Consider the following 27,989-nt stretch of genomic DNA (forward strand, 5'->3'; position numbering starts at 1 on the left):
CATTCACATATACAATTCCGTATACATTTTTTGTATACATTAAAGTATCTTAAAATCACTAGATCTACCGGACTTCCTGTAATGTAAATTTAGTAACAATTAGCCGATGCCATTCTGCAGTCATTAATTTTCGCCTGAATAATGTGATCATAGTTAATATTTCAATAAATTCGATTTTTTTTTTTAAATTGACAACAACTGTAAGAAACCCAGTATTAACACATAAAAATATTGAGTACATCTGACTCATACTTTCCATAGTTGCTCATGATCACATCTTCCATTTAAATATTCACCCCAATGAATCGTAGCGTCACGTTGTTTTACTGTTTTCTGAGAATAAAAAAAACATCAGTAATAATTATCATCTAAATTTAAATTTATGGTTTAAGCATCACTGTATTTGTATTTACACTATCATTATTTAAAATGAATATAACACTTTATCAATTAAATAAAATAAATCTAAAGTATCGTTGTAACCCTAGGATTTGTCGCGATTGACAAACTCTATCTAGATGTCGAGGTCTTGCTCTGCTCTAGCCCATTCTTGGCCATTTGTTAATTGTTTTATTAAAATGGGTGTACTGTTATTTTCTTTTCTTTTTTCCGCTATATTTTTAAGTTTGTATACAATATCAACAAACAGCTCGCATCACATTATCAAAACAAGTCAGAAATACAGCTGTGTATTAACAAAATTCTTTTCATTTATATTTGTATGACACATTTGTGATGGTCGTAAAGATGTCTTAGTATGTCTCGACACTATCTCGACCGTATAAAGTTCGTCTGAATAGTGTATTTACACATTCATGACAAACTTAACGTTTTATCACATTTACATTGCTTATTTTGAAACAAAACAACATGCTGGTACATGAACACTAATTGTTTATCAACCATTTCAACATTGACGATTATGCATAAATAGTGATATAAATGTCGATAGTTTAAATCATTTAAAAAAAATAGAGCACGTTATTATAATATTTATAAATCAACATCTGTATTTATTTAGAAACCCACATATAATTGGTCATAAAGTATTACTCACATTTGTATTTGATGATATTTTCATATTCATTTTTATATTTATAAAACCATTATATATTGACATTTGTAATAGTAAAAATATTAACATGCCCAACTTTGTTGTAGTAAGTGTAACTGGAAATTACAAGCAAAATATAAACAATGTATATTAAAATGTATTAGTCGGGGTTTGTAAACTTCTAAATTGTCAAGTAATATCAAGCATATGTCAAGATGTTCAGTATATGTCAGGCCGTACTGAGAAAAATATGGAAATAGTATTTAGAATATCGAGAATATGTCGAGTAAATTTCATGCAAATAAAGTATAATAGTTATCAAAAGTACCAGGGTTATAATTTAGTACGCCATACGCGCGTTTCGTCTACACAAGACTCATCAGTGACGCTCGTATCAAAATATTTATAAAGCCAAACAAGAACAAAATTGAAGAGCATTGAGTCAGAATATTTTATCCACAAATTAAGACACAATTCATACTTTTTGAGAATATCGAGTAATTGGTTATGAAAATCAAGACAAAAATTGGTCTTTTCAGACTTCTTGACTTTTGTTATGATGTATTGTACAATGTTGTAAACTGGTTTATTATGGCTTTATGCAATTTGGATAGACGTTTCAGTAAGGGATACATAAAAAAAAGCGGAGGACAAGAACTAAAAAGTTAATGCCCCATTGTGAAACTATAATTCAACCTTTTCAATCGAATGATATTACATGATGTATTGTACAATGTTGTAAACTGGTTTATTGTGGTTTTATGCAATTTGGATAGACGTTTCAGTAAGGTATACATAAAAAAGCCGAGAACAAGAACTTAAAAGTTTATGCCCCATTGTGAAACTATCATTCATCCTTTTTAATCGAATGATGTTGCATGTATATGAGTAAAATTACCTTGAATTGTACTGGAAAATGAAGGAGACACGCATCAACATAATCTAGCTGTAAAATGGCTAAAAGCTCTCTTAATGAAGTCTCGATGTCTCCACGTTGCTCATAACAAGGACCTAGCTAAAAGTAGGATATGATATGATATCGATATGCACTCTCCTTTTTTTTAATGTTATATGTTTTTTTACAGTTTGTGAAGACGTGTTTGTAGAAAACACATTAAGTTCATGCAAAGCCTGGTTTATGAGAGATCTTTGAATAACGGTCAAATATTCTGCTTTTCAATACTCAACATAGATTGAGTAATTTATGATTATCATTTTACTGTTGCATTTTACTTTTCAATATTCAACTGTAGAAGACCACTTGTTAAATTTTACTTTACTTCAAACTGCAAGGATCACAATCTGCTTCAATTAACAGTACTAGTAATATGTTTACCTTTGCTTCAACGAACAGTACTAGTCAAATGTTTACCTTAGCTGTTATAAAGAGATCTTTCCTTTTTACTTTCCCTAAAAGTAAAACTTTCCGTATTCCTTCGCCTAATTGGGTAGTATTCTCGTAGACCTCCGATGTATCGAAATGGCGATAACCGATTTCAGCAGCAGTGGTAATGACATCAGTAGCTTCACTTTTTTGGATCTTAAAAGGAATAACAAATTCCTAAAACGCACACTCACAAATAATATGTCTCTCATTATTGAGTATTTTTCGTAAACATAGAGAAAGTAATCTTAACAATTCAAAGTTAACTGCTTCACATGAACTTTTCTAGTATTGCCTTTGCAAGAATTGAAAGACGGTCGATAAGAACTGACTTATATCTTTATTTTTTCATGTGTTTCCATGTAACAAATAACAAACAAAAATGCAATTGATAACGTAATTATTATTTATCATTTGCTTATGAAAAAATAAAGAGATAGTCATGTATTCCCATTTCAGTATAAACAAATGCATGAAAAATTGGGAATTGGAATTTCTCTTACTCTCGAAGTTCCTAGGGCTACAATAGGTATCGTATTCCCATCATTCAAGGTATGCTGCTCACTTAGCACATGTTCAGAATTCATTGCTGCTCAGTATCTATTACGGGTAAATGACAACCTATTCATAAAGTAAAAGCAGAACACAAATGTATTTATAGTTAAAACATCGCCCAGTAGCATGGATTGTCCGCACATCAATCTTTTTTAACATACATAAAAACATCAATATTGAACAGTCGACGGAAATGATCGAATTTATTAATATTTCCTGCCTTAATACGGGTAACCTCACGATAATTGTTAAAAGGTTTCACTTTAGAGTTCGTTGCATTTCCGTCAAAACTTTGGTTTTAGTGAACATCATTCGTTCGTTTATGGACGTCGTCACTTCCTTTCATATGTTGAGCGATTGGTTGAAAAAAATGCTAATGCTATATTGTACGAATTATTCGGGAAATCAAATTCTTATTATTGATATTCAACGCTTCTGTCATTAAAGAAAATATTCTTGCTAGTTTGTTATGCATAATGACGATCACGAACTTTAATAGAGCAGGGATGCAGACGATCGGGGATCTCCTCTATCTGGTAAGTTACGTTACAAAGGTGCACATAATTGACGATTTTTCCGGTGAAGGACATAACTCGAAAGTGGTCTATTGAATTGTGATTTTGATTATTAAAGTTTCAAACAACAAAAAAATATAAAGAAACATGAATCAACCATTAATAAACTGATTGTTCAACTAACCATGAATGTAATATGGTATATAATTTAATAAGATAAATGCAACAGTAGGGATATGAAAAATCTACACAAATTAGTTTTCTTACCAGTTATATTTAACTATAGTAAAGTAATTACTAAAATAAAACTATATCAAAGGCCACATCAAAGATTATTTCAATCCTATAGAACTTTACTGTTGTACCCCTATTTTGAAATGTTTACCTATTATGTCGGCTTGTTTTGTTCACACATGGTTATAAATATAATGTTATGGTATGCGACTGCCATACAAGTGAAAGGTTAAGGTAGCTAAAAAACTATCTACACAAGAAAATGTATGCACCAGGTCAGAAATATGAAAGTTGTTATCTATTCGTTTGATGTGTTTGAGCTTTAATTTTGCCATTTCATTAAGCACTTTCACTTTTTGAGTTTCCAAGGAGTTCGGCATTTTTGTGATTTTGCTTTTTACTAGATCACCTAGAATAGCTGGAAGACTTTTGTATATATCATAATTGGGGAAGAAGAAAATGTTTGAGGGGCACTAACTAACAATCAACATGTACTTACGAATTGAAGTTTAAATCTCCTAATATACCAATTTCCTTTGACGTGTACTTGTGAAACAATGCTTGAATCGCATTTATAATTCACTGTATAAAAATTACAGCGTATACAAATATGTATATACATTCCGTATTGATATGAGTCAATTTAATTCATGTTATATCACGTTCATACATCTTTATGGCTATTTTCTGTTGAGAATGCTACATGAAGTGCGTCTATGCATAAATCTATCGTGAACAAACTTAATAGCTGTTAACCTCTTCTCTTATACCAGTTTTTTTCATTATCTAGCATCTGATTTTATTTTGTCGTTAGACTTATCATTTCATTTTCTTATTAACTAGTTTTCATATCTTTCAAACAAATGCTAAAAGGGTAGTTCATTCATCTTAATATACCAATCTAAATATGTGAAATAATATGTTCAGTATACCAAAACCTAGAAAATATAAAAGAGAAAATGTGGTATGATTTCCAATGAGACTAGAAAATATAAAAAAGAAAATGTGTTATGATTGCCAATGATAATTTCAAGATAATAAACAATTTTCGAATATAAACACGAGTCTTTATCATACGACAAGATTTAAATCGAACAAAGACTATAATGGTTTACCTTTACAAACTTTGACTTGATGGAAAATTGTCTCGACGACTCTATACCACACCTTCTTAAATCTGTAGACAATTTGCAAATCATTTCAAAACATCAAACAACCAATTAATCAATCAATCATCTATATAGCGGAACGTAAAGTTATGGGATAGTGGTAGCTTCTTTCCTATTAACATTTTAAGGAAGTACACCACTAATTCATGGTCCCATTGCTTTCTAGGTTAAATTCCTCCCTTTCAAGCAGGCACACCTCTTTTATTTTAAGTTCAAATAAAGTGACAATCATTGCATGTCAAAGTAACACCTTCTGGTGTCCTGTACTGAAAAAATTAACATACCTTACATGGCATATAAGAAAGAACTGGTTCCCGGAACTTCGAATGTACCAAAACAGGTACTTCCGATCTGACAAAAAGGCAAAATGTACCCTCCTTTTTAAATTTCATGCCACTTTTTTATTATTCAAATTTATCAGTCAAAAATTGTTCTACAATGATCACCAGTCATGCAGCTTTCATTTGATACCAAGATTAATAAAATATTCTAAATATTTTGAAAGTTATGTCCATGCGTAGGAACTTTTTTGTGTTAAATATGTACTACTTTCTGGTATGTGCTTTCTGGCCGGGCCTGAATTAGTGGTGTTACACCTATAACAGAACCAAACTTGCTATATTGACTTGAGCATTACTTTTTTTCATTCTATGATCTATTTCAAGCAATAAAAACATACAAAGCTTTAGTACAAATACTGTTTTATTAATTTAAAGCTCAAATTGGACTGGTAGTGACATATGGGTTATTCAAAGAAAACTGCATATGTATATTACTTGTGGCCAATATACTTTTTTTATTCTCAATATCATTGTTTTATTTATCAATTTCTATTAGGAAAGTTATGCGCTTACTAGTAGTCATGTTTTTATCAGAGGTTCTTCAATAAATAAAAATATATTAGTCCAAACTTAAGACATAAAGGAGAAATTATCCCCCCTTTTTTCTTGAATTGGAAAAGGGCTTTTTTTTTGTATGAACCATAATTCTGTGGTAAAACATAGATTAATAAGAGCAATTTATATATCCCTCAGCTAGATAACTTGCTAAACTGGTTCAAAATTGCATGCACAGTGAGATTTTAGAATTCTTATATGAGTATATACCATTTGCCTAGATTGTAAAAGGCTACCATAAGAAAAACAAAAAATCTTGAAAAAATCATAAAATTATTTTGACCAAGAGCTATTCTGTTCCATATACAAGTAATAAAATACATGTTTTATGGATTTCAATCAGAAAAAATGCAAAAATAAGACCTTGGAGTCAAGTCCTAACTGCATGCATGTTGTATGACCATAAAAGGCTAACATAATTGAGTATGCCAATTTAAGAGCTTAAATTTCCCTTAAGCAGGTTGGTTGACCAAAAAAAGATGATTAAACATGATTACTAACATCATATTTGACTTATTTTCATTGGAATAGGTACAACTTCTCAAAATTAGATTTCTGGTGATTTTCTGTAATAGGAAGTACACCACTAATTCATGGTCCCATTGCTTTCTAGGTTAAATTCCTCCCTTTCAAGCAGGCACACCTCTTTTATTTTAAGTTCAAATAAAGTGACAATCATTGCATGTCAAAGTAACACCTTCTGGTGTCCTGTACTGAAAAAATCAACATACCTTACATGGCATATAAGAAAGAACTGGTTCCCGGAACTTCGAATGTACCAAAACAGGTACTTCCGATCTGACAAAAAGGCAAAATGTACCCTCCTTTTTAAATTTCATGCCATTTTTTTATTATTCAAATTTATCAGTCAAAAATTGTTCTACAATGATCACCAGTCATGCAGCTTTCATTTGATACCAAGATTGATAAAATATTCTAAATATTTTGAAAGTTATGTCCATGCGTAGGAACTTTTTTGTGTTAAATATGTACTACTTTCTGGTATGTGCTTTCTGGCCGGGCCTGAATTAGTGGTGTTACACCTTAAAAACCTTAAGTATATTTTTATAGATCACCCACCAGTCGTACGATCTCTGATTAACGACATTGTTCATGTCAAGACTGAAGGTAAAGATGCCGAACACCGGCTGGGTGATTTTAAATAAAAAAAATTTAGGTATTTAAAATGTTGTAAAGAGAAGAAGCTATCCTGATTTCCGAAGTAGAAGATATAGGGTTGCCGCTAACAAGGAATCACATCCAAAATTGAAGTCATGCCTTTGCAAATTGTGCACCTTTGTTTTAATTGGTTTACGTTTTATCTAGTTTCCTGTGTTGTATCTTTACTAAAAAATAGTGCTGCGTTTCTGAGTAACTGTCCTATATATGATCCTAAAGAAATCAAACTTTCAAAGTCAGTCATATTAATTTTATTGATGAATTTTATACCATAAACCGATGGTGTCTTAGAGTACACAGGATATATTCACCAATTCGCTATTACTTTAAAGAGATGCTGATAATATCAATGACACTTTAATCTTATGTGTCCAAGATAAACGGACGACGAACGAAATTGCAACGTATAATAGACAACCGAAAAGTAAAAAACAGACCTCAAAATACTGCATATAAAGCAAAACTCTTATTAACTCGACCCCCCCCCCCCCCCCCGAAAAAAAAAGTTTGAGTTTTGTCAGATAAGCTGGAAAGGTAGGTAGATCCACTTGGCACCCATTATGCTTTTCATGGTAAGTTTAAATTTTGTGTCAGGTCAACCACAATCCAGGTACAGAATCTGGGATTTTGATGCTCAAACAATATTCATTGTTAATGACTATATTCATCTAGGCTATCTGTTATCTGATGTTTCAACAGTCATTTAGATAACGGATTGTAAAGTAAGATCTTTGATTCTTTCTGATAAGACATGTTTTTACTAAAGCAATGTTTTGCAATCGACACTTTTCCTGTAGTGTATTGGGGACTATGGTTTATCTTCATGTCTTTTTTTTTTTAACCATTGCATATATCGCGCTTTCTTTGACATTTGAATGTTAAATGATTTGCTAATATGTTTTTACTTTCTTTTATACTACATGTTTCAGAAAGTCTGATAATAGTAATTTTGTACAAATAATATAGTTTCAACATAAAATTTGCAAATATATATACGATACTTTTTCTGGTATTGTCCATTCAGAAAGTATAAGTCACTAAGGTTTCAACTCCTTCAGTCAACCTTGACCTTACATATATTACTATTCATTATTAATCAATTACCTTTGCATGTACCATGTAAAATGTGGGATTCCTAAAAGGAGTAGGTCCGGTAAGGGACGATTTTGGCCTCAAATTTCAGGTTCATCTGACGAAGATTTTGGACACATTTTAACACTTAAGTGTCTATTTCAGTTGATACAATTAGTTTATGTGAAAGAATTTAACTGATATAGTCATTAAAAACGCTCCGATTCAAGCTTAAATATGAAAAATCTATCAAATATGCCAAAACATGTCACTTTTCAAATGATTTTTATCAAAAATGTAAGTGGCCGCAATCGTGTTCATATTCAACCTTCAGATATGTTATGTATTTTCATCAAATACAATCTACATTTCAATATTTTAAATGAACACAAATGCGGCCACTTTCATTTAAGGCGGAAACCGTCTAAAATTTTACTAAAATGCTAACATTGAGAAGATTTCAGTAATTTAATGATGCTAGTACCCGATATATGTGTATTGTATTCTCAAAAACAGCCTATATTTATGAAGCAGAAGCATTTCAATTTCCAATAAAAGTTTACATGTCAACAATTTTGTAAAACTGCTATATTGTGGGGCCAAAAAGGGCTCTTACTGGACCTACTCTTTTATTTGAACACCATGCTGTATGCCCTGTGCATTATCCTGATTTGACCTACAAAAACCTAACAAAACAGTATTGGCGGTCAAACTGAGTAAACACAAATTACATGTGATCAAGTATTAACAAATCACAAATTATCAAAAAAATTCGATTAATAATTTATAATTCCACAAATTGCATGTTGTATGTTTAATGTTCTGTGGTATGTATGTCAAACAAGGAAAGTATTACAATATAAAAAAGAAGATGTGGTATGATTGCCAATGAGACAGCTATCCACAAAAGACCAAAATGACACAAACATTAACAACTATAGGTCACCGTACGGTCTTCAACAATGAGCAAAGCCCATACCGCATAGTCAGCTATAAAAGGCCCGCCTAAGTCCAGTTCTAATTTACCCTGATTCTAGAAGGCTCGTACAGTTGTGAATAAGGTAAACAGTGATTACATTGTACCAGAGAACTGCTATGAAAGCCTTATTTAATAATTGACATAATCTATAAGTTAAACCTGTATATTTTACATCAATTGATAAAGGCTCTTACTCGACGAATGCATTATAAATCGTGTTAATTTTTTTTTTTAAATCTGATAACAAACTTATATTGTTCACTATTTATAAATAATTGAAATACTGGATTGGTAAATTTAGCAAAGAAGATGAATGTTGTTTTAAACAATTCATTGATATCTTTATTTCAATTGAATTCTTAACTGTTTAAGTTACTCATATGTTTGTGGTTGTTGTTGTTGATTTGCTTGGAGAATACAAAATGCTTAAACATAGTATACATTTATTTTGGAAGGATGACTATTTTATTTATTATTTCAAAAAAGTTTGCATACATCGTCAATGATTTGTCTTTCTTTTAATTAATAAACAGCTTTTGTATTAATTAAAGATCTATTGTAAATATCAAACTAACTTATATATCAAATGCCTCTATACTATGATGAGATTATATCTACACGTAAAGCGAACAATATTGTCAATGCATATTTAAGCATTCTAACGTCCATTTGCTGTCCCTCTCAAATCACGTTACCACCAATGAGAAAGCTTTAAAAAATGACGTTACTCGTTCAAAAAACCAATTTTTAAAAGCTTTGTTATTGTTCATTTCATCAGAATATGTAACAATGAAAGTTTCAGCTCCCATCCGCATACTGATGTAGTAAAGAAAAATAACTCCGGAACGGAATCGATCAATGTGCGAAATTTGATGTTTGTCATGCTAATTTGGATCTTCACAGTACGGATATTGCGGATGTTCTTTTAAACTGAAAGGAAAACAAACCAGAGTACATTGACATGAGTATCATTTTAATCAAACAGTTTTAATGTACTGAACATTTTATTGGTATGAACTGGGTTCGTGCGGGTTACAAAATGTTTTAGCGTCAGGTTAGTTAAAAATTGTTAAATGTTAAGTGTTAATTAAATCATTAACAAATACAACATATCTAATTAGCACTTAGTATTTAATTGTCGTTTCTAAGCCTAAACCATACCAACTGTTAAGAAAGCACTTGTAAGACGTTTCAATTATTAAAAAAATACTGTCGAATGTATAAATGCAAAAAGTTGTGGGGTATACGTAATTAAAACAACAAACACTTGACACACACTGAAGGTTCTGGAATGTTAGTTGATTGAGGGTAAACATGAGTATGTCATAAACAATATGTAATAGTCAATAAAATCTTTAGTCTTTATAAGATTGACAAAATGTCTGAAGAAGTTGTTCGAAAGCTAGATTTTAATTTGATAGACTATTGCAATACGTTTATATATTACAGCATAATTGAATTTCATTCTTTATATCGTTTATTGAACATCGGACTGATAACACATTTTTCTAGATGTTAAGGATACGAGATCGATTTGTATTAATGTTTACGGTGTTAGTATAGGTAGAACGAGACGTTGTAATATAAATGTCAATGGGGCAACTCTCCACCAGAGACCAAAATGATACAAAAATATTCAACAATGAGCAAATCCTAAACCGCATATTCAGATATTAAAGACTCCAAAATGAAAAATGTAAAATTATTCAAACGAGAAAACTAACGGCCCGATATGATTATGTACGTTTGTCTTTGAAATAATCTGTTTTTTCAAACATTTGTTGTCGGAGTTGTGGAACGCCATGCGACTATTATACTTGTGATAGGTTAAGATAGCTATGAGTAGTCCACCATTCTCTACATCTGTACCAATTTAGGATTATGAGAGCTGTTCAACATTCGTTTGGGTGGTTTTAGCTTTGGACTTTGTTATTAGATACATGACGTTTCGTTCCGAATTTTCCTTGGAGTTAAGTATTTTTGGTATTTGACCTTTTTCATATAATTGACAGGTAAATTTTGCACAGTAAAACCGGATTTAACTAACCGCTTTGACGTCAATTGTGTCACGTCAGGCATATTATCATTTTTGTTTATATTTTTTATTTTCATTAATCAAGTATAGCCCCGTCATGAACGGCGATTTTTTATTCATCAAATCATATCTCCATATTATAACTTGGAATTTGGCACATTCAGAATATTCTTGCAAAACTGTTATTGTTATTTCAATGATACAATAATAGAACAGTGTGATATACGACTTCATGACCGAAACCAATAAAACAACAACAATAGTTTAGTTTAAACATATTTATTTATAGTGGATTGGGAAACAAGTTTTGCAACTTATATTAATCCCTTTCCACTTGGGGGGAACAACAATAGACTATAGTTATATGATAACATCAATACAGGCAGTGTACACAGAAGTTATTAAAGCTATACAAGATTTGCCTGATTTAACAATGGTTTTAAAATGCTAACAATTCTAGTATTTTTTTCAAAATATTTTTTTATAAGGAATCAGATAATTTTTTGCATTGATCAGGTATAACTGTAAATCTTATAATCATTATGTATAAACGTACAAACCAGTGCCTGAAATATTTTCCAACTATATGAAAATTGTTAATTATTTCCATAAACAAATCAAAAACTGTGTGTAGTGTTTTTATTATTATCCATCTGATGAGTTAACTTAAAGCCTTTTTCAACTAATTTATAGTTCTTTTTTATGTTGTAGTGTTACACCACTGTCCTATAGCTAGGTTAGGGAGAGGGTTGAGATCCCGCTTTCGTGTTTTACGCCACCACATTCTGTATGTATGTGTCTGTCCCATGTCAGGAGCCTGTTATTCAGTGGTTTTTGTTCGTTGATGTGTTGCATATTTGTTTTTCGCTCATTTTTTGTACATACATTAGGCCGTTAGTTTTTCTCGTTTGATTTGTTTAACATATGTCATTTGCGGCCCTTTTATAGCCGACTATACGGTATGGGCTTTGATCATTGTTGAAGGCCGTACAGTCACCTATAATTGTTAATTTCTGTGTCATTTGGTCTTTTGTGGAGAGTCGTCTCATTAACAATTGTACCACATCTTCTTTTTTTTTATATTTATTAAGAAATAATGAAAATGATAATTACTCTTCAACCTTACAATATTCATCTTTAACACGTTTAAAGCAATGAATGTGTTTTAACATAATAAAAACAAATTCTTTAAGAAGTTATACAAATAATAGACCAATGTTCCGACAGAGAAACGACACACAAAAAAACAACAGTCAATTACAGGTAAATTTTGTCAGTCATTTAGTTGAGAAATATGTTTAGTTATATATCTTATCTAATCTAATATGATCTAATCTTTGTATCTTTAACCTCCTATGTAGGAGAACCACACCAGTGTTTTCATATATCAAAATAAAAAGATGTGTAATGATTTCCAATGATAACAGTCTACACTAGAGACCATGCCATGAAGTAAAAAGTATTTATCTATTGGTCCCAAGATATACCTCAATGAATCAGCAACCCAGTTATATTATACAGCAAAAAGATAAATGGAACACACGATTAGCATAAATAACAATAAAGACAATAAACAACTTACAAGGGAAAAGAAAATATACGGCATCTTTTGTCTAACTTGGTCATCATTCCCATATCATCATCTGCTAAACTAAAATCAAATATCTGAAATATTAAACATAAGTATTCGATGTAAGCTTTTAAATTCCATATTTGAGGGGCGTGAGCTCCGAAGATATAAGACGATTACGTCTGTTTATAAAGAACCAATAAATCATGTTTATTTCTTGTTCTACAAAGAGAAATTTGTTTTGATAAAACAAGAAATGTCTCACTACTGAAATCTTTATAGATGCAGTAACATTTTTTTAGAAGATGCTTTGTAGTTTGGAATGAAATCTTAACTGAGTCTTTTTTTTTTTGGTCTTCAAATTGAAACCTTATTACTGCTTTTGTATGGCAATAAGACTGTACTATCTTGGTTTTATAAATATGTAATTGCCAAAATAAATGATGACATTTTATGTAAGTAGAGATACTAATAGAATTTTAAACAAATGTATTTAGTTTCGCTATGCTTGTAATAATATACATGTCAAATTTACATTTCAGTGTGTTCGATAGGTTTGTCTGGAATAGACGTCTCCATAGAGTGCTCGAGACCATTAATTTGACATAGTAAATACAAACAAATCGTTAGCGTCTGAACTCACTATATCAAATATAACAGCCAGTTTAGTTATAGCTTTGCCTGCGTTGCAAGTTCAATTTTAATTACGTTATATATAGAATTACTTACAGCTAAAATGTATCATTATATTCATTATATTACTAAAGTTCGAGCAACAGTAAGATACGAGGTCTCCATTTCATCTCCAAATTAATTTAATTTGTATGTAATTTTTTATTTTTAATATTTTTTTTTTATCCTTTTTTTATTTCAACAGTCGGAAAACCATATCGTCGCTGGGCTTCTAAAATGTTGTATATGCCAAATTTTTCAGAAAAAAAAATATCTCACAAACCGGCTTTGAAAATTTTGGCAAAATGCATGCTTCCAAAATGTCGTATATGAAATTGATCATTTTTGTAAATAGCAGTGAAATATAAACTTTGACATTTCTTGATTATCCAAGAACTTAAATTATTTTCACAGAAAAATAGAAATGTACAATTATATCTTAACCAAAGTCATTCTACAAAAATTTTCAAGTTTTCATACAACATTTTGGAAGCAAACTTTACAAACAACTGACATTGGCAATTTTGTAATAAGTCTTATTTCACACATTTTGATTGGTCTAACTGTATGCTACTTTGTAATACCAAAGATTTTCTCCCGCCCAGACCATTGATGTCAAAAAGTATTTTTAGCCAAAAAAGTCATATACGACATTTTAGAAGCCCAGCGACGATATGCTATTCCTAAAATATTTATAATCGACACGGTTGACCTCAATTCATTTTATTTTTCAAAGTAAACGTTATATTTATTATATTTTTGCCCTGAATACATATTATATAAATATCTTTATATTCTCTTGAACATATATATATTACATTTATATTCCCTTGAACATATATATTACATTTATATTCCCTTGAACATATATATTACATTTATATTCCCTTGAACATATATATTACATTTATATTCCCTTGTACATATATATTACATTTATATTCCCTTGAACATATATATTACATTTATATTCCCTTGAACATATATATTACATTTATATTCCCTTGAACATATATATTACATTTATATTCCCTTGAACATATATATTACATTTATATTCCCTTGAACATATATTACATTTATATTCCCTTGAACATATATATTACATTTATATTCCCTTGAACATATATATTACATTTATATTCCCTTGAACATATATATTACATTTATATTCCCTTGAACATATATATTACATTTATATTCCCTTGAACATATATATTACATTTATATTCCCTTGAACATATATATTACATTTATATTCCCTTGAACATATATATTACATTTATATTCCCTTGAACATATATATTACATTTATATTCCCTTGAACATATATATTACATTTATATTCCCTTGAACATATATTACATTTATATTCCCTTGAACATATATATTACATTTATATTCCCTTGAACATATATATTACATTTATATTCCCTTGAACATATATATTACATTTATATTCCCTTGAACATATATATTACATTTATATTCCCTTGAACATATATATTACATTTATATTCCCTTGAACATATATATTACATTTATATTCCCTTGAACATATATATTACATTTATATTCCCTTGAACATATATATTACATTTATATTCCCTTGAACATATATATTACATTTATATTCCCTTGAACATATATATTACATTTATATTCCCTTGAACATATATTACATTTATATTCCCTTGAACATATATATTACATTTATATTCCCTTGAACATATATATTACATTTATATTCCCTTGAACATATATATTACATTTATATTCCCTTGAACATATATTACATTTATATTCCCTTGAACATATATATTACATTTATATTCCCTTGAACATATATATTACATTTATATTCCCTTGAACATATATATTACATTTATATTCCCTTGAACATATATTACATTTATATTCCCTTGAACATATATATTACATTTATATTCCCTTGAACATATATATTACATTTATATTCCCTTGAACATATATATTACATTTATATTCCCTTGAACATATATATTACATTTATATTCCCTTGAACATATATATTACATTTATATTCCCTTGAACATATATATTACATTTATATTCCCTTGAACATATATATTACATTTATATTCCCTTGAACATATATATTACATTTATATTCCCTTGAACATATATATTACATTTATATTCCCTTGAACATATATTACATTTATATTCCCTTGAACATATATATTACATTTATATTCCCTTGAACATATATATTACATTTATATTCCCTTGAACATATATATTACATTTATATTCCCTTGAACATATATTACATTTATATTCCCTTGAACATATATATTACATTTATATTCCCTTGAACATATATATTACATTTATATTCCCTTGAACATATATATTACATTTATATTCCCTTGAACATATATATTACATTTATATTCCCTTGAACATATATATTACATTTATATTCCCTTGAACATATATATTACATTTATATTCCCTTGAACATATATATTACATTTATATTCCCTTGAACATATATTACATTTATATTCCCTTGAACATATATATTACATTTATATTCCCTTGAACATATATATTACATTTATATTCCCTTGAACATATATATTACATTTATATTCCCTTGAACATATATTACATTTATATTCCCTTGAACATATATATTACATTTATATTCCCTTGAACATATATATTACATTTATATTCCCTTGAACATATATATTACATTTATATTCCCTTGAACATATATATTACATTTATATTCCCTTGAACATATATATTACATTTATATTCCCTTGAACATATATATTACATTTATATTCCCTTGAACATATATATTACATTTATATTCCCTTGAACATATATTACATTTATATTCCCTTGAACATATATATTACATTTATATTCCCTTGAACATATATATTACATTTATATTCCCTTGAACATATATATTACATTTATATTCCCTTGAACATATATTACATTTATATTCCCTTGAACATATATATTACATTTATATTCCCTTGAACATATATATTACATTTATATTCCCTTGAACATATATATTACATTTATATTCCCTTGAACATATATTACATTTATATTCCCTTGAACATATATATTACATTTATATTCCCTTGAACATATATATTACATTTATATTCCCTTGAACATATATATTACATTTATATTCCCTTGAACATATATATTACATTTATATTCCCTTGAACATATATATTACATTTATATTCCCTTGAACATATATATTACATTTATATTCCCTTGAACATATATATTACATTTATATTCCCTTGAACATATATATTACATTTATATTCCCTTGAACATATATATTACATTTATATTCCCTTGAACATATATTACATTTATATTCCCTTGAACATATATATTACATTTATATTCCCTTGAACATATATATTACATTTATATTCCCTTGAACATATATATTACATTTATATTCCCTTGAACATATATTACATTTATATTCCCTTGAACATATATATTACATTTATATTCCCTTGAACATATATATTACATTTATATTCCCTTGAACATATATATTACATTTATATTCCCTTGAACATATATATTACATTTATATTCCCTTGAACATATATATTACATTTATATTCCCTTGAACATATATATTACATTTATATTCCCTTGAACATATATATTACATTTATATTCCCTTGAACATATATTACATTTATATTCCCTTGAACATATATATTACATTTATATTCCCTTGAACATATATATTACATTTATATTCCCTTGAACATATATATTACATTTATATTCCCTTGAACATATATTACATTTATATTCCCTTGAACATATATATTACATTTATATTCCCTTGAACATATATATTACATTTATATTCCCTTGAACATATATTTTACATTTATATTCCCTTGAACATATATATTACATTTATATTCTCTGTCAATCTAACAGCATTAGAACTCTTTGGAATCACTCCAATACCACGCTGAATAAGGTGCCGTAAAAGAATCTGAAAGCAACTTTTTTACATATAATTTGTTAATTACTAGTAGTATATTTTAAACTTGATGAATTTAACTGTTATCTTTACATTAATCAAATTTTGATATTAAGATTAAACTGCTTATCTTCATAAGCCTGCATGATGTTATGATTCGGTGTTAGTTTGCATATTGCATATTTTGTACGGCTATGGCTTATGAGTAAATTTACTGTACATTTAGTGATATTTTAAATAAAAATAAACATTAATAAAAAAAACATGTTTTCTTTAAAAAAGTCCAATAATTTAGGCCAATAAAAATGGTCAGAAAACAAAATCTTCATTGAGTAAAAAACCTCTTTGATATATGATTTTTGCGTTGAAAGACATTTCGTGTTTTATTTGGCCGCCTGTTATTTTTAAAAGTTAAATTTAAATATTCCTTTTTGTTGTTGACTTTGAATTTTGGCTTTCTTCAAACGTAATGCCAGCAATTGATATAATTCTGGTTATTTCCAGTCGTTGATTCGTTGTATTGTTTAATTTTGTTTTTCAACAAAATGAATAAGCTTATTTTGGATATAACAAAACATATCAATAAGAAGTAAACAAACCTGTGCAGGTGTCCGATCATACTTTCTAACAAGATCTAATACCACTTCGTCTTTGAGAATATCACATTCTTTGTAGCTGTTGTATAATATGACATGTGGATAGGTTTAAACTATCTGTGATATTCAATTTTAATGTTGAACTTAATATAAATAAGAAGATGCGGTATGCTTGCAAATGAAACAACTCTCCGCAAGAGACCAAAATGATACACAAATTAACAAATGTATGTCACCGTACGGCCTTCAACAATGAGCAAAGCTCATTCCGCATTGTCAGCTATCAAAGGCCCCGAAATGTCGATGTAGTACAATTCAATGAGAAAACTAACAACCTTATACTTCTTTTGCCTTTATTACTCAATATATATAAAATTTAAAAAGAAATGCACAAGGCCACCAACCGGTCTGCAACACAGATAGAATATCCCGCCCCCGGATACAGGCTTAAAAAGTTAAATTAAAAAAAATACTGATCTTAGACGAAAATTCAAAACGGAAATTAACTAATCAAATGGCAAAATCAAGAGCTCACACACATCAAAAGAATGGATAACAACTGTCATATTTCAGCCTTAAGTTGGCTCCTTAACACTAATTCTTATTTAAATGATTGTTCATGCATTTAAATGGATATAAAAAAATATGCAAAACAACTCAATCAAAAACAAAGTACTAAACAAACAATCAGTTAAAAAACATTTTAGCGGGTTGATGTCCTCAACTTGTACTTTTTTAGTTCAAAAAAGTATTTTCTTGACATTCTGAATTATTTTCTGGATTAAAAGCACATTCTAATAAATTGTAATTGATATATGATATCGTCACTGCCTTCATCTTTGACAAACTGACACGTGTGAATATAACTGTCATCAGCAAGAATTATGGTTGACACTGGCAGATTATGAAAATATTGGAGAACGAAACAAATACACACAATCTTAAAAATATGAAAGCATAAACATCTATTAAAAGTTTGATATAATTGATACTATTTCCGTTGACTTTATAAAATTTAATCCTTACCAAGGTTTATACGTCGATAGTCCAGGCGATCCAAATGGCGCAAATGCAGTTATAAATATTCCTTCATCTTGGCAAAACTTTACAAGATCTTTTACTTGTAGATACGCATGACATTCTGTCTAAAAAATGGGTTGATCAGATGCGTTGTAAAAAAATAATGTCCTAATTAGGACCCTGTAATTCAGTGATTTTCGATTGTTGCAGTGCATAATACTGTTTTTTGTTCATTCATTGTTTGTTCATTAAACAGGTGGATTTTTTTCGTTTGGATTTGTTTGCATTTATTATTGCGATATCAGTAAACGCGTACTATGCGGTATGTGCTTTGCTGATTGTTGAAGGATGTACGGTGACCTATAAACTATAGTTGAACACTTTACTATGTCATTTGGTCTCTGATAAAGAGTTGTCCCAATGGCAAGCATCCTTCATCTTCTATTTTTTATTCGTATACGACTTTTTGGTTGGTTTGTCGTCTCTTTGACACATTCCCCATTTCATTTCTCAATTTCAATTAAAAAAAATATGTGTTTCACCAAGCGTTGGAAATAGATATAGAAATAGAGACATGGTGACTATAGATAACATAGTCTATTAATTTTTTTGATTATCATCGTATAATAACGATGGAGAATGTTTAGAAAATAATTAGAAAGGAAGCTATGGACACATTTTGAAAGGAACAATCAATGCATCATTGAATATTAATGGATAATCATATGTCAAATTTAGTATGTTTAAATGCAACTCATGTCTGTTTTTTTCAAAACTGAAAACTGTGCAACAACTGTTAATACCTGTAGAACAGCTGGAGATATTTTACATGTCTGCATGATGTTTTGTATTTGATGTTGATTAAAATTAGAGACTCCAATAGACATTGATAACCCCTTGACAACGATGTCTTCCATTTCCTGTAATGCAAAACAGAATGTATTGTAAAATAAAATTGATACTCGCGAAACTCGAAAAAATTATTAAAATTGATAATATTAGGCACAACATTGTCCTAAATGCCATTCAACTTTGTACTATTTTTGCCTTATTTTTTTTTTATCTGAGCGGTATAATCAATAAATATTGTCTAGACAACACGCGCGTCTGGGTTATAAGATTATAAACCTGCTACCTTTGATAGCTTTTATTTGTCTGTTTCTCTATCCTATACATGTATGTTCACCCATTTATTTGTATAGTAGTCCTGTCAAATTAATGTTGTCATTTTAATGTTATATTAACATTTCTATAAAATCGGGAGGTTTGATTAGCCACAAAATCAGGTTAAATCCACCATTTCTTTCTTAAAATGTCCTGTACGAAGTCCGGAAAATTTCCATTGTTATATTACAGTTCGTTTCTGTGTGTGTTGTACATTTTAGTGTTGCGTTTCTGTGTTGTCGTAGTTCTCCTCTTATACTTGATGTTTTTCCTCAGTTTAAGATTTAAACCCGGACTTGGTTTTTTTCTCAATCGATTTTCAAATTTGAACAGCGGTATACTACGGTTGCCTTTATTCAATAAAGAGTTGTGTGATCCGGGAACATCTCTCTCATATAGATTGATTTGTTGATTTGCTACTAATATTATGTATTGTCTGTCCTAGTCCTCTGCAAATGGTTTATTGAGAAATAAAGATATTGGTATTTTGGGGATTTAAATGATATTTTCACTATTTCAAATGAGGAAAATAAGATTTATATAACTGCATTTTTTTTCTCCTTTTTTCCTGTGGGTTTACATTTCCTGCTTTGCATCTCTGTCTAGTAACCTAGCAAACCTTACTCATGTGATTAATAAGAATTGTTTTGTCATAGATAATTCTTAAATATTTGCCACTGTAGATTGGAAGCAACATCAATTTAAAATATTTTTTTTCATATATATGGCTGGATTCAACTTTCTACTATCTTCAATTTTAGTCGAACATATGTACACGTTTATTGATCAGAAGCAACACGTAAAACAATAGATTATTTCGTCCAAGGCTTTAGTTGGCTACAATACAAACGATTAAAAAATGTGAAATTGAAAGAATATATAATAAAATAACACCCAGTCATAACCGATCTAGATCATCAATGGTATGATACCTACTTTCCACAGCTGTACATGGTCACACTTTCCATTTATATATTCTCCAAGCTGTGTGTGGTCGTTACACTTTGTAGCCCCTTTCTGCATAACAAAAGGACGTGTGGGTGATTAGAAGTTGCATTACAATCATTTCAGTAAAAAATTTTGGTAAATGATGTTAATAATCAAACAGATAGCTAAAATTAAGAATCGCTAGCCACAAAACAAGGTTCAACCCATCATTTATTCTTAAAATGTCCTCAACCAAGTCAGTAAAATGGTAGTTATTATCTAAGTATAGTTCGTGTCTGTGTGTGTTGCATTTTAGTCTTTCTGTTTCTGTTTCTTCTCTGATTATATTTGATGTGTGTTCCTCAGTTTTAGTTTGTAACCCGAATTTGTTTTTTCCAAATCGATTTATGAATTTCGAACAAGGTATACTACTGTTGCCTTTATTTGCAATATATCAAAAATGTTTTAAATAACTGACAATGACGTGAAACCTTAAACAACAAAATAATTGATAGTGATCCCCTTATTTATCAGTAAAGCAACTACGTCGTCCGCCATCGTTGTTCGGAACATTAGTGGCAACAGTGAAAAAACAGTTATTTCGCCGGGACATTGGCTAAATGTGCATTTCAATGAAAGAGCCATATCTGTACTCACGTGCAAAATCCATATCAGATCTCTCAACAAGAGTCATGTTCAATTTGCACAACAAACTATGTGAGCGTTTCAAGGAGTAATTCGGTAAATTTTTTATAAAACTATGTTCAATATTTTTTTCATTTAGAAAGGTTCGAATGAATATTTGCTTATATCAAATACTACCAGTATCTAAAATCAACATGTTTATGATATAACTTAAGGTAGACATAGTGAAAGACATTTTGTACAAGGGTAATAACTGTATCATTCTACTTATCTAGCATGACTAACGTTACTTTTTCAAGATAACCTGTTTACCTTAAACTGTATTGGAAAGTGCAGAAGACACAGGTCAACATATTTTAGCTGCAATAGTGATAGAAACTCTTTCAGTGAAGTTTCTATGTCGCCAAAGGCCTCATAACATGGAGCTAGCTAACATAAAAACACAATTTACTATTAATGATAGGTGTTTTTTGTATAGAAATGCATTCTTCAATTTGTATGTGTACCATAAATTCTATTTTGTTTGTGTACTTTCTTACAAATGTCATCGATCGTTGTTGTTATTGTTTGATGTAAGTAAGTTTTCAAGGTAATGCAATTGGTAAATAAAGCATTATACTCTCTAATGAATCATTTATTATTAAATATTCGATCATAAACGCATATTTGTGTCTGATACGCATCGTTACAAATAAAAAAAAAAATTGATGCAACTGTCATACAAGTGAGAGGTTTAGCGCTATAAAACCAGGTTCAATCCACCATTTTCTTCATTTGAAAACGCCTGTACAAAGTTAGGAATATGACAATTGTTTTTCATTTGTTTGATGTGTTTTTGTCAATTGATTTTGCCATTTCATTAGGGACTTTTCGTTTTAAATTTTCCTCGGAGTTTTGTATTTTTGTAATTTTACTTCATACATTGTAGATATGAGCACTGATGTGTCAATCGAATGTGTAAGATCGTCTAGTCAATAACATGTTTACGTGGTTAGACACAATAAATCCCATCTCTCACACTTTTATAATATGTTTCTCCGGCTAATCAATTATAATAGAGTCAGATGGTATATTAAGACAAATGTAATGTTGTGTTTAATGCTGTGAAAAAATGCAAAAGTTCTTTACACAGTGCACTAGCCTTGGTTTCTTTTCCCCAATAGTCATATATAAACATGTCATTATCTAATTTATTTACAGCTCTTCTATAAAAGCATGCAAAGCAAATTTTTGATCAACTTAAGTTAGCTACCGCTTTACAAGCAGAGCCAAATAAAATGAAAGTCCCAACTATGTATTGGCTTCCGAAGCTACACACAACACCTTACAACTATAAATTTATTTCGTCTTCAAGCCATTGTTCCACTTCTTAATTGTCTATTCTTCTTACCAGCACACTTGGTACAATTAAAAACCTGATAATAAATTGCTCAAATAAGGCCTTCGAAAATAGTGGAATTAATTACTTTTCGAGTGTCAAGAACTCGTTGGAAGTACTTGATAAATTGCCTGCTTATATTGGTGATTTTGAATCTGTTCAAAGTTTTGATTTTTCTACCCTGTATACCACATTGCCTCACATTCTCATTAAGAAAAAATTCACAAACCTAATTAAATGGGCATTTGAAAAGTCAGAATGTGAATATATATGTTCAAACTCTTTTAGGTAATTTTTTAGTAGCAATAAACAAAAAAACGATGTCAATTGGACATGCTTTGATACTATATATGCCCTTGAATTTTTACTAGATAACATTTTTGTTCGCTTTGGGGATTCCGTATATCGTCAGGTTATCGGAATTCCAATGGGGACTAACTGTGCACCACTTATTGCGGACCTGTTTTTGTATTGCTATGAGTTACAATTTATGACAAAAATAAGCAAAGACCCGTCGAAACAACATCTGATAAACAAATCTAATAATACTTTTAGATATTTGGATGATAATTTGGCTCTCAATAATGACGACTTCAGTAAGTATATTAAAGAAATTTATCCTGTTGAACTTACTTTAAATAAAGCTAATACTAACAATGACCACTGCCCTTTCCTCGATCTTGATATCTATATCACTAACGGAAACCTGAATACTAAAATTTATGATAAAAGAGATGATTTTTCATTTCCTATCGTTAATTATCCATTTTTAGATAGTGACGTTCCCTTGTCACCATCTTACGGTGTTTATATATCTCAACTTGTACGATTCGCTCGTGTATGTAACAATGTTTTAGATTTTAACGAGAGATACATGTATTTATGTATTACTGAAAAATTATTACACCAGGGTTTTCGATATCACAAACTAGTCAAAACATTCACTAAATTTTATCATCGGTATAAGGACATCTTTCGTTAATATAGCTCAACATGCAGACTTCTTATACGTTCAAATATTTCACATCCCATTTTTTATGGAAATATTCTTTATAAATCACAAAGGTGTCAGTATTCACCTCAGAAACGAACAAAACCTTTGAATCGACTTATTAAGAAGGGATATAGTTACGATACTGTTGTCAGGTCTTTAAAGATTGCATATTTTGGCGTTAATATTGATTCACTTATAGGGTCTTTGCATCGGAATTAAACACAGTTATTCAAAAACCAGTTGTTGGCATGACACGGGTTATGTTCTTCTCATATATGTTATGATGGTATGATACTAAACCCCTAACGGGAAGGATTGTGCCTGATGTTCATATGATGAAATCATAATCTTTCAGTCAGTTTAATTGAAGTCTGGTGCTGGCATGTCAGTTAACTGCTAGTAGTCTGTTGTTATTTATGTATTATTGTCATTTTGTTTATTTTCTTTTGTTACATCTTCTGACATCAGACTTGGACTTCTCTTGAACTGAATTTTAATATGCGTATTGTTATGCATTTACTTTTCTACATTGGCTAGAGGTATAGGGGGAGGGTTGAGATGTCACAAACCCCGCCGCATTTTTGCGTCTGTCCCAAGTCAGGAGCCTCTGGCCTTTGTTACTCTTGTATTATTTTAATTTTAGTTTCTTGTGTACAATTTGGAAATTAGTATGGCGTTCATTATCACTGAACTAGTATATATTTGTTTAGGGGCCAGCTGAAGGACGCATCCGGGTGCGGGAATTTCTCGCTACATTGAAGACCTGTTGGTGACCTTCTGCTGTTGTTTTTTTCTATGGTCGGGTTGTTGTCTCTTTGATGCATTCCCCATTTCCATTCTCAATTTTATATGCCATTAAATGGTCTTCAACAAGTTTTGATTGATTACTAAATCACGAAAAATGTTTTACTGCAAATATTTCTTTCACCCGATTAGTCACGGTGCCTTGGCAGGAGTTAAGAGCCTCAATGTCACATAGTGTAACACATTTTTAATGAGCTGCGGTATATTTTTTTTCTTTTGGTTAGATTTTATTCAGGATGTTAAACTTTTTCCTTTCTGGCTCAGTCCGTCGAGAGGTTGCGTTTCTTTCGTAGTCTCTTGATGATTTAAATGCTACGCTTAATTTACTCTTGGCATTGAGCATGCACTGTTTGTTTGACAAATGTACTCATACACAGTTTATACACTGTTATTCAAGAGTTAAGTAAGGAATGAACTATGCATTGAAACTCTACATAATGTCTTTTGGCATTTGAGCATGATACACCAATATAGCCTGTATCATGTCTTTGCCAACACTACCCTCAAAATGCACCATTATACTTTATGTTTTGGACATTTTTACTCTAGCCAAGTTGAGACTCTGTGTTGTCGAAACAGAGGAAAAATAACCTTTGCATTTAATTATATTGTGTTAGGAATATGACAGTTGATATCCAGTCATTGTTGTGTTTGAGCTTTTGATTTTAACATTAGATTAGGGACTGTTGTCTCTTTGACATATTCACCATTTCCATTCTCAATTTTACTTTCCGTTTTGAATTTTTGTCAGAGTTCAGTATGTTTTATGATTTTAATTGTTACTTCTAAACTTATATTACCTTCGCTGTGATGAAAAGGTCATCTCTGTTGACCTTTCCTGAAAGTAAAACTTGTCGTAGACCGTCGCCTAACTGTGTTGTATTTTTGTAGAACTCTGACGTATCAAAGTGACGGTAACCAATATCAATAGCAGTAGTGATCACAGAAATCGTTTCATTTGGTAAAATCTTGAAAATACACATGAAATTTTAATTAAGAATTTAATGCTTCAGTTTGTGATTTTATTAAGGCTAAAAACAAAACAAAAATTTACCCATATGGCTATTATATCTATAGGTGACCGAAGCATATTTAGTACATGTATGTATGGATGCTAAAACTGTGCAACGATGATATATTTTATAATCTTGTTCGTTTGTTTTCTTTAATTTATTGTTACGTGGTCAAGGTAGGCATGTGTAATGCATATTGCATTTTATTAGAAATTAAATCTTATTTTTAAATGACGCTCGAGTGTTGCCATCATATCAAAATGTACATGTAATGTTGTTTTAAGTTTTTTATCGAATAGTAAAAATATGCTTTACATGTATCAATTCAAGAACCAAGCCAGAACACACACTTAATAGACCCAAAGTAAAGAACAACTAATTTGTTGCAGTTCTTAATCCAAAGTGTACATTAGCATGATGTGAGAGCTTAAATCGAATCAAAACAGCGCTGATTCCGAAATCAGTAAACTATTTTCTGTGTGTCAATCAGGCAACGCTACATATGTATATATGGACAATAAACAAATTAAGACAAAAATAGGACCAAACAAATTAATTGCATGAGCTAATAAAATGTAAATAAGAATAATTTTGTATTACTCTCAAGAAAACCCTATATCAAAGATGTCGAAGTTCCTGTTTTTTCAAATTTTGGATCTGTTAAAAATAGAATGTAGAAGTGACACAATAATCGATCCTTATGAATCTATTCCCTTTCTAAAATAGCAAGGCAAAAAATACCCCATTCACAACAAAGAAATAAAATAAAGCCACGAAAAAACATACAAATCAAAGGAAACAAAGAATATTAATGTTCATTAAATACATTAACCCCGTCAAACTATTATGTGCTTGTCCCAAGTCAGGAGCATGCATTTGAAGTGGTGGAACATTGTAGCTGTATATAATATTTGTTTTTTGTTCATTATTTTATACTTAAATTGTTAGATAGTAGTTTATCATTTTTCATTCTGGGACCTCATATAGCTGACTTTTGGGTATGAGGTTTAATCATTGTGTATGAATGTACAACACATGTAACCTATAGTTGCAAATTTCTCTGTCATTTTGGTCTCTTTGGCATAGATATATCATTAGAAATCATACAATATCTTCTTAATTTTATATGTAGTCATTTATAATACTTTTAATTTATTTATATACCCTATAATTGGGTCAACATAGGTTATGGGGTACAATTGATACAAACTTAAATAATTGTACCTTAGTATCCTAAACATCGTGATAACTTTTTTATACCTCAATGTCAGCGAAAATCAGACGTGAAGTGAAAATGTTACCATTAAGTAAACCGTTTTTTTTTAGCAATATTTCAATGGCAAACTCAACATTAAACGGAATGAACCTACCTAACCATTAAGTTACTAACCCTAGAGGTGCCAAGTCCTACCAGAGGAATAACATTCCCATCATTCAATCTGAAATGTTTACCAAGGGTATGCTCGGCAGTCATTTTGGTAATAAACTGTGACAGTTCATGGTGATAACAGCCTGTATTGTCCGTATTATAGATCACTTAATTAACGTATACATGTACATGTTTAAATATAATCGAGATATTTAATTTTAAATCCTTACATCGTTTTCTGTATAAAGTATACAGGTTTGTAAATAACAGGTAATCACCATATAAGGTCGTTGTTTAGATTAAAAGTTGTAGGAAGATCAAAATAGAATTGGCCAGTATATACCCCTTAGTATGGAACGCCACAGCTGTCTTATGTGAAACTCTGATATTACGTTGTGTTGTTCTATTATTACTTAATGATAGTTTGTCTTTACATAATATGGTATTGACATAACGTAATGATGTTTTGATATAGCTCAATATGGACTAGTCATTACATAATGATATTTCGATATTACATGCTATGGTTCCGTATTGACTTGATATAGTTTTATCATTACTTAATATAATTCTGTCATTACTCGATGTGGTTTCATCATTATTTAATGTGGTTATGTCATTAGGCAATGTGGTTTTAATATTAATTGATGTGTATGTGACATAACGTAATGTCGCTGTTTCATTACATGATGTTGTTTTGTTTTTTCGTAATGATGAT

General features: G+C 30.0%; 1 protein-coding gene across 1 annotated transcript in view; it reads right to left on the reverse strand.

Moving 5' to 3' along the window:
• The window catches only part of LOC134687689 (1,5-anhydro-D-fructose reductase-like), a 42,023-nt gene extending 14,532 nt beyond the window's left edge, over positions 1-27,491 (reverse strand). Inside the window, exons 1-9 of the mRNA XM_063548148.1 lie at positions 27,293-27,491; positions 25,690-25,857; positions 22,026-22,142; positions 21,078-21,158; positions 19,781-19,897; positions 18,984-19,102; positions 17,961-18,036; positions 17,290-17,373; positions 253-333 (exon numbers count right to left, since the gene is read on the reverse strand). Coding sequence (XP_063404218.1) covers positions 253-333; positions 17,290-17,373; positions 17,961-18,036; positions 18,984-19,102; positions 19,781-19,897; positions 21,078-21,158; positions 22,026-22,142; positions 25,690-25,857; positions 27,293-27,376 — 927 coding nt within the window. The 5' untranslated portion in view covers positions 27,377-27,491. The remainder of the gene's footprint in view (positions 1-252; positions 334-17,289; positions 17,374-17,960; positions 18,037-18,983; positions 19,103-19,780; positions 19,898-21,077; positions 21,159-22,025; positions 22,143-25,689; positions 25,858-27,292) is intronic.
• Between the last annotated feature and the right edge of the window lie 498 nt (positions 27,492-27,989).

This window comes from Mytilus trossulus, chromosome 10 (assembly GCF_036588685.1).
Source record: "Mytilus trossulus isolate FHL-02 chromosome 10, PNRI_Mtr1.1.1.hap1, whole genome shotgun sequence".
Classification (NCBI taxonomy): Eukaryota; Metazoa; Mollusca; class Bivalvia; order Mytilida; family Mytilidae; genus Mytilus; species Mytilus trossulus.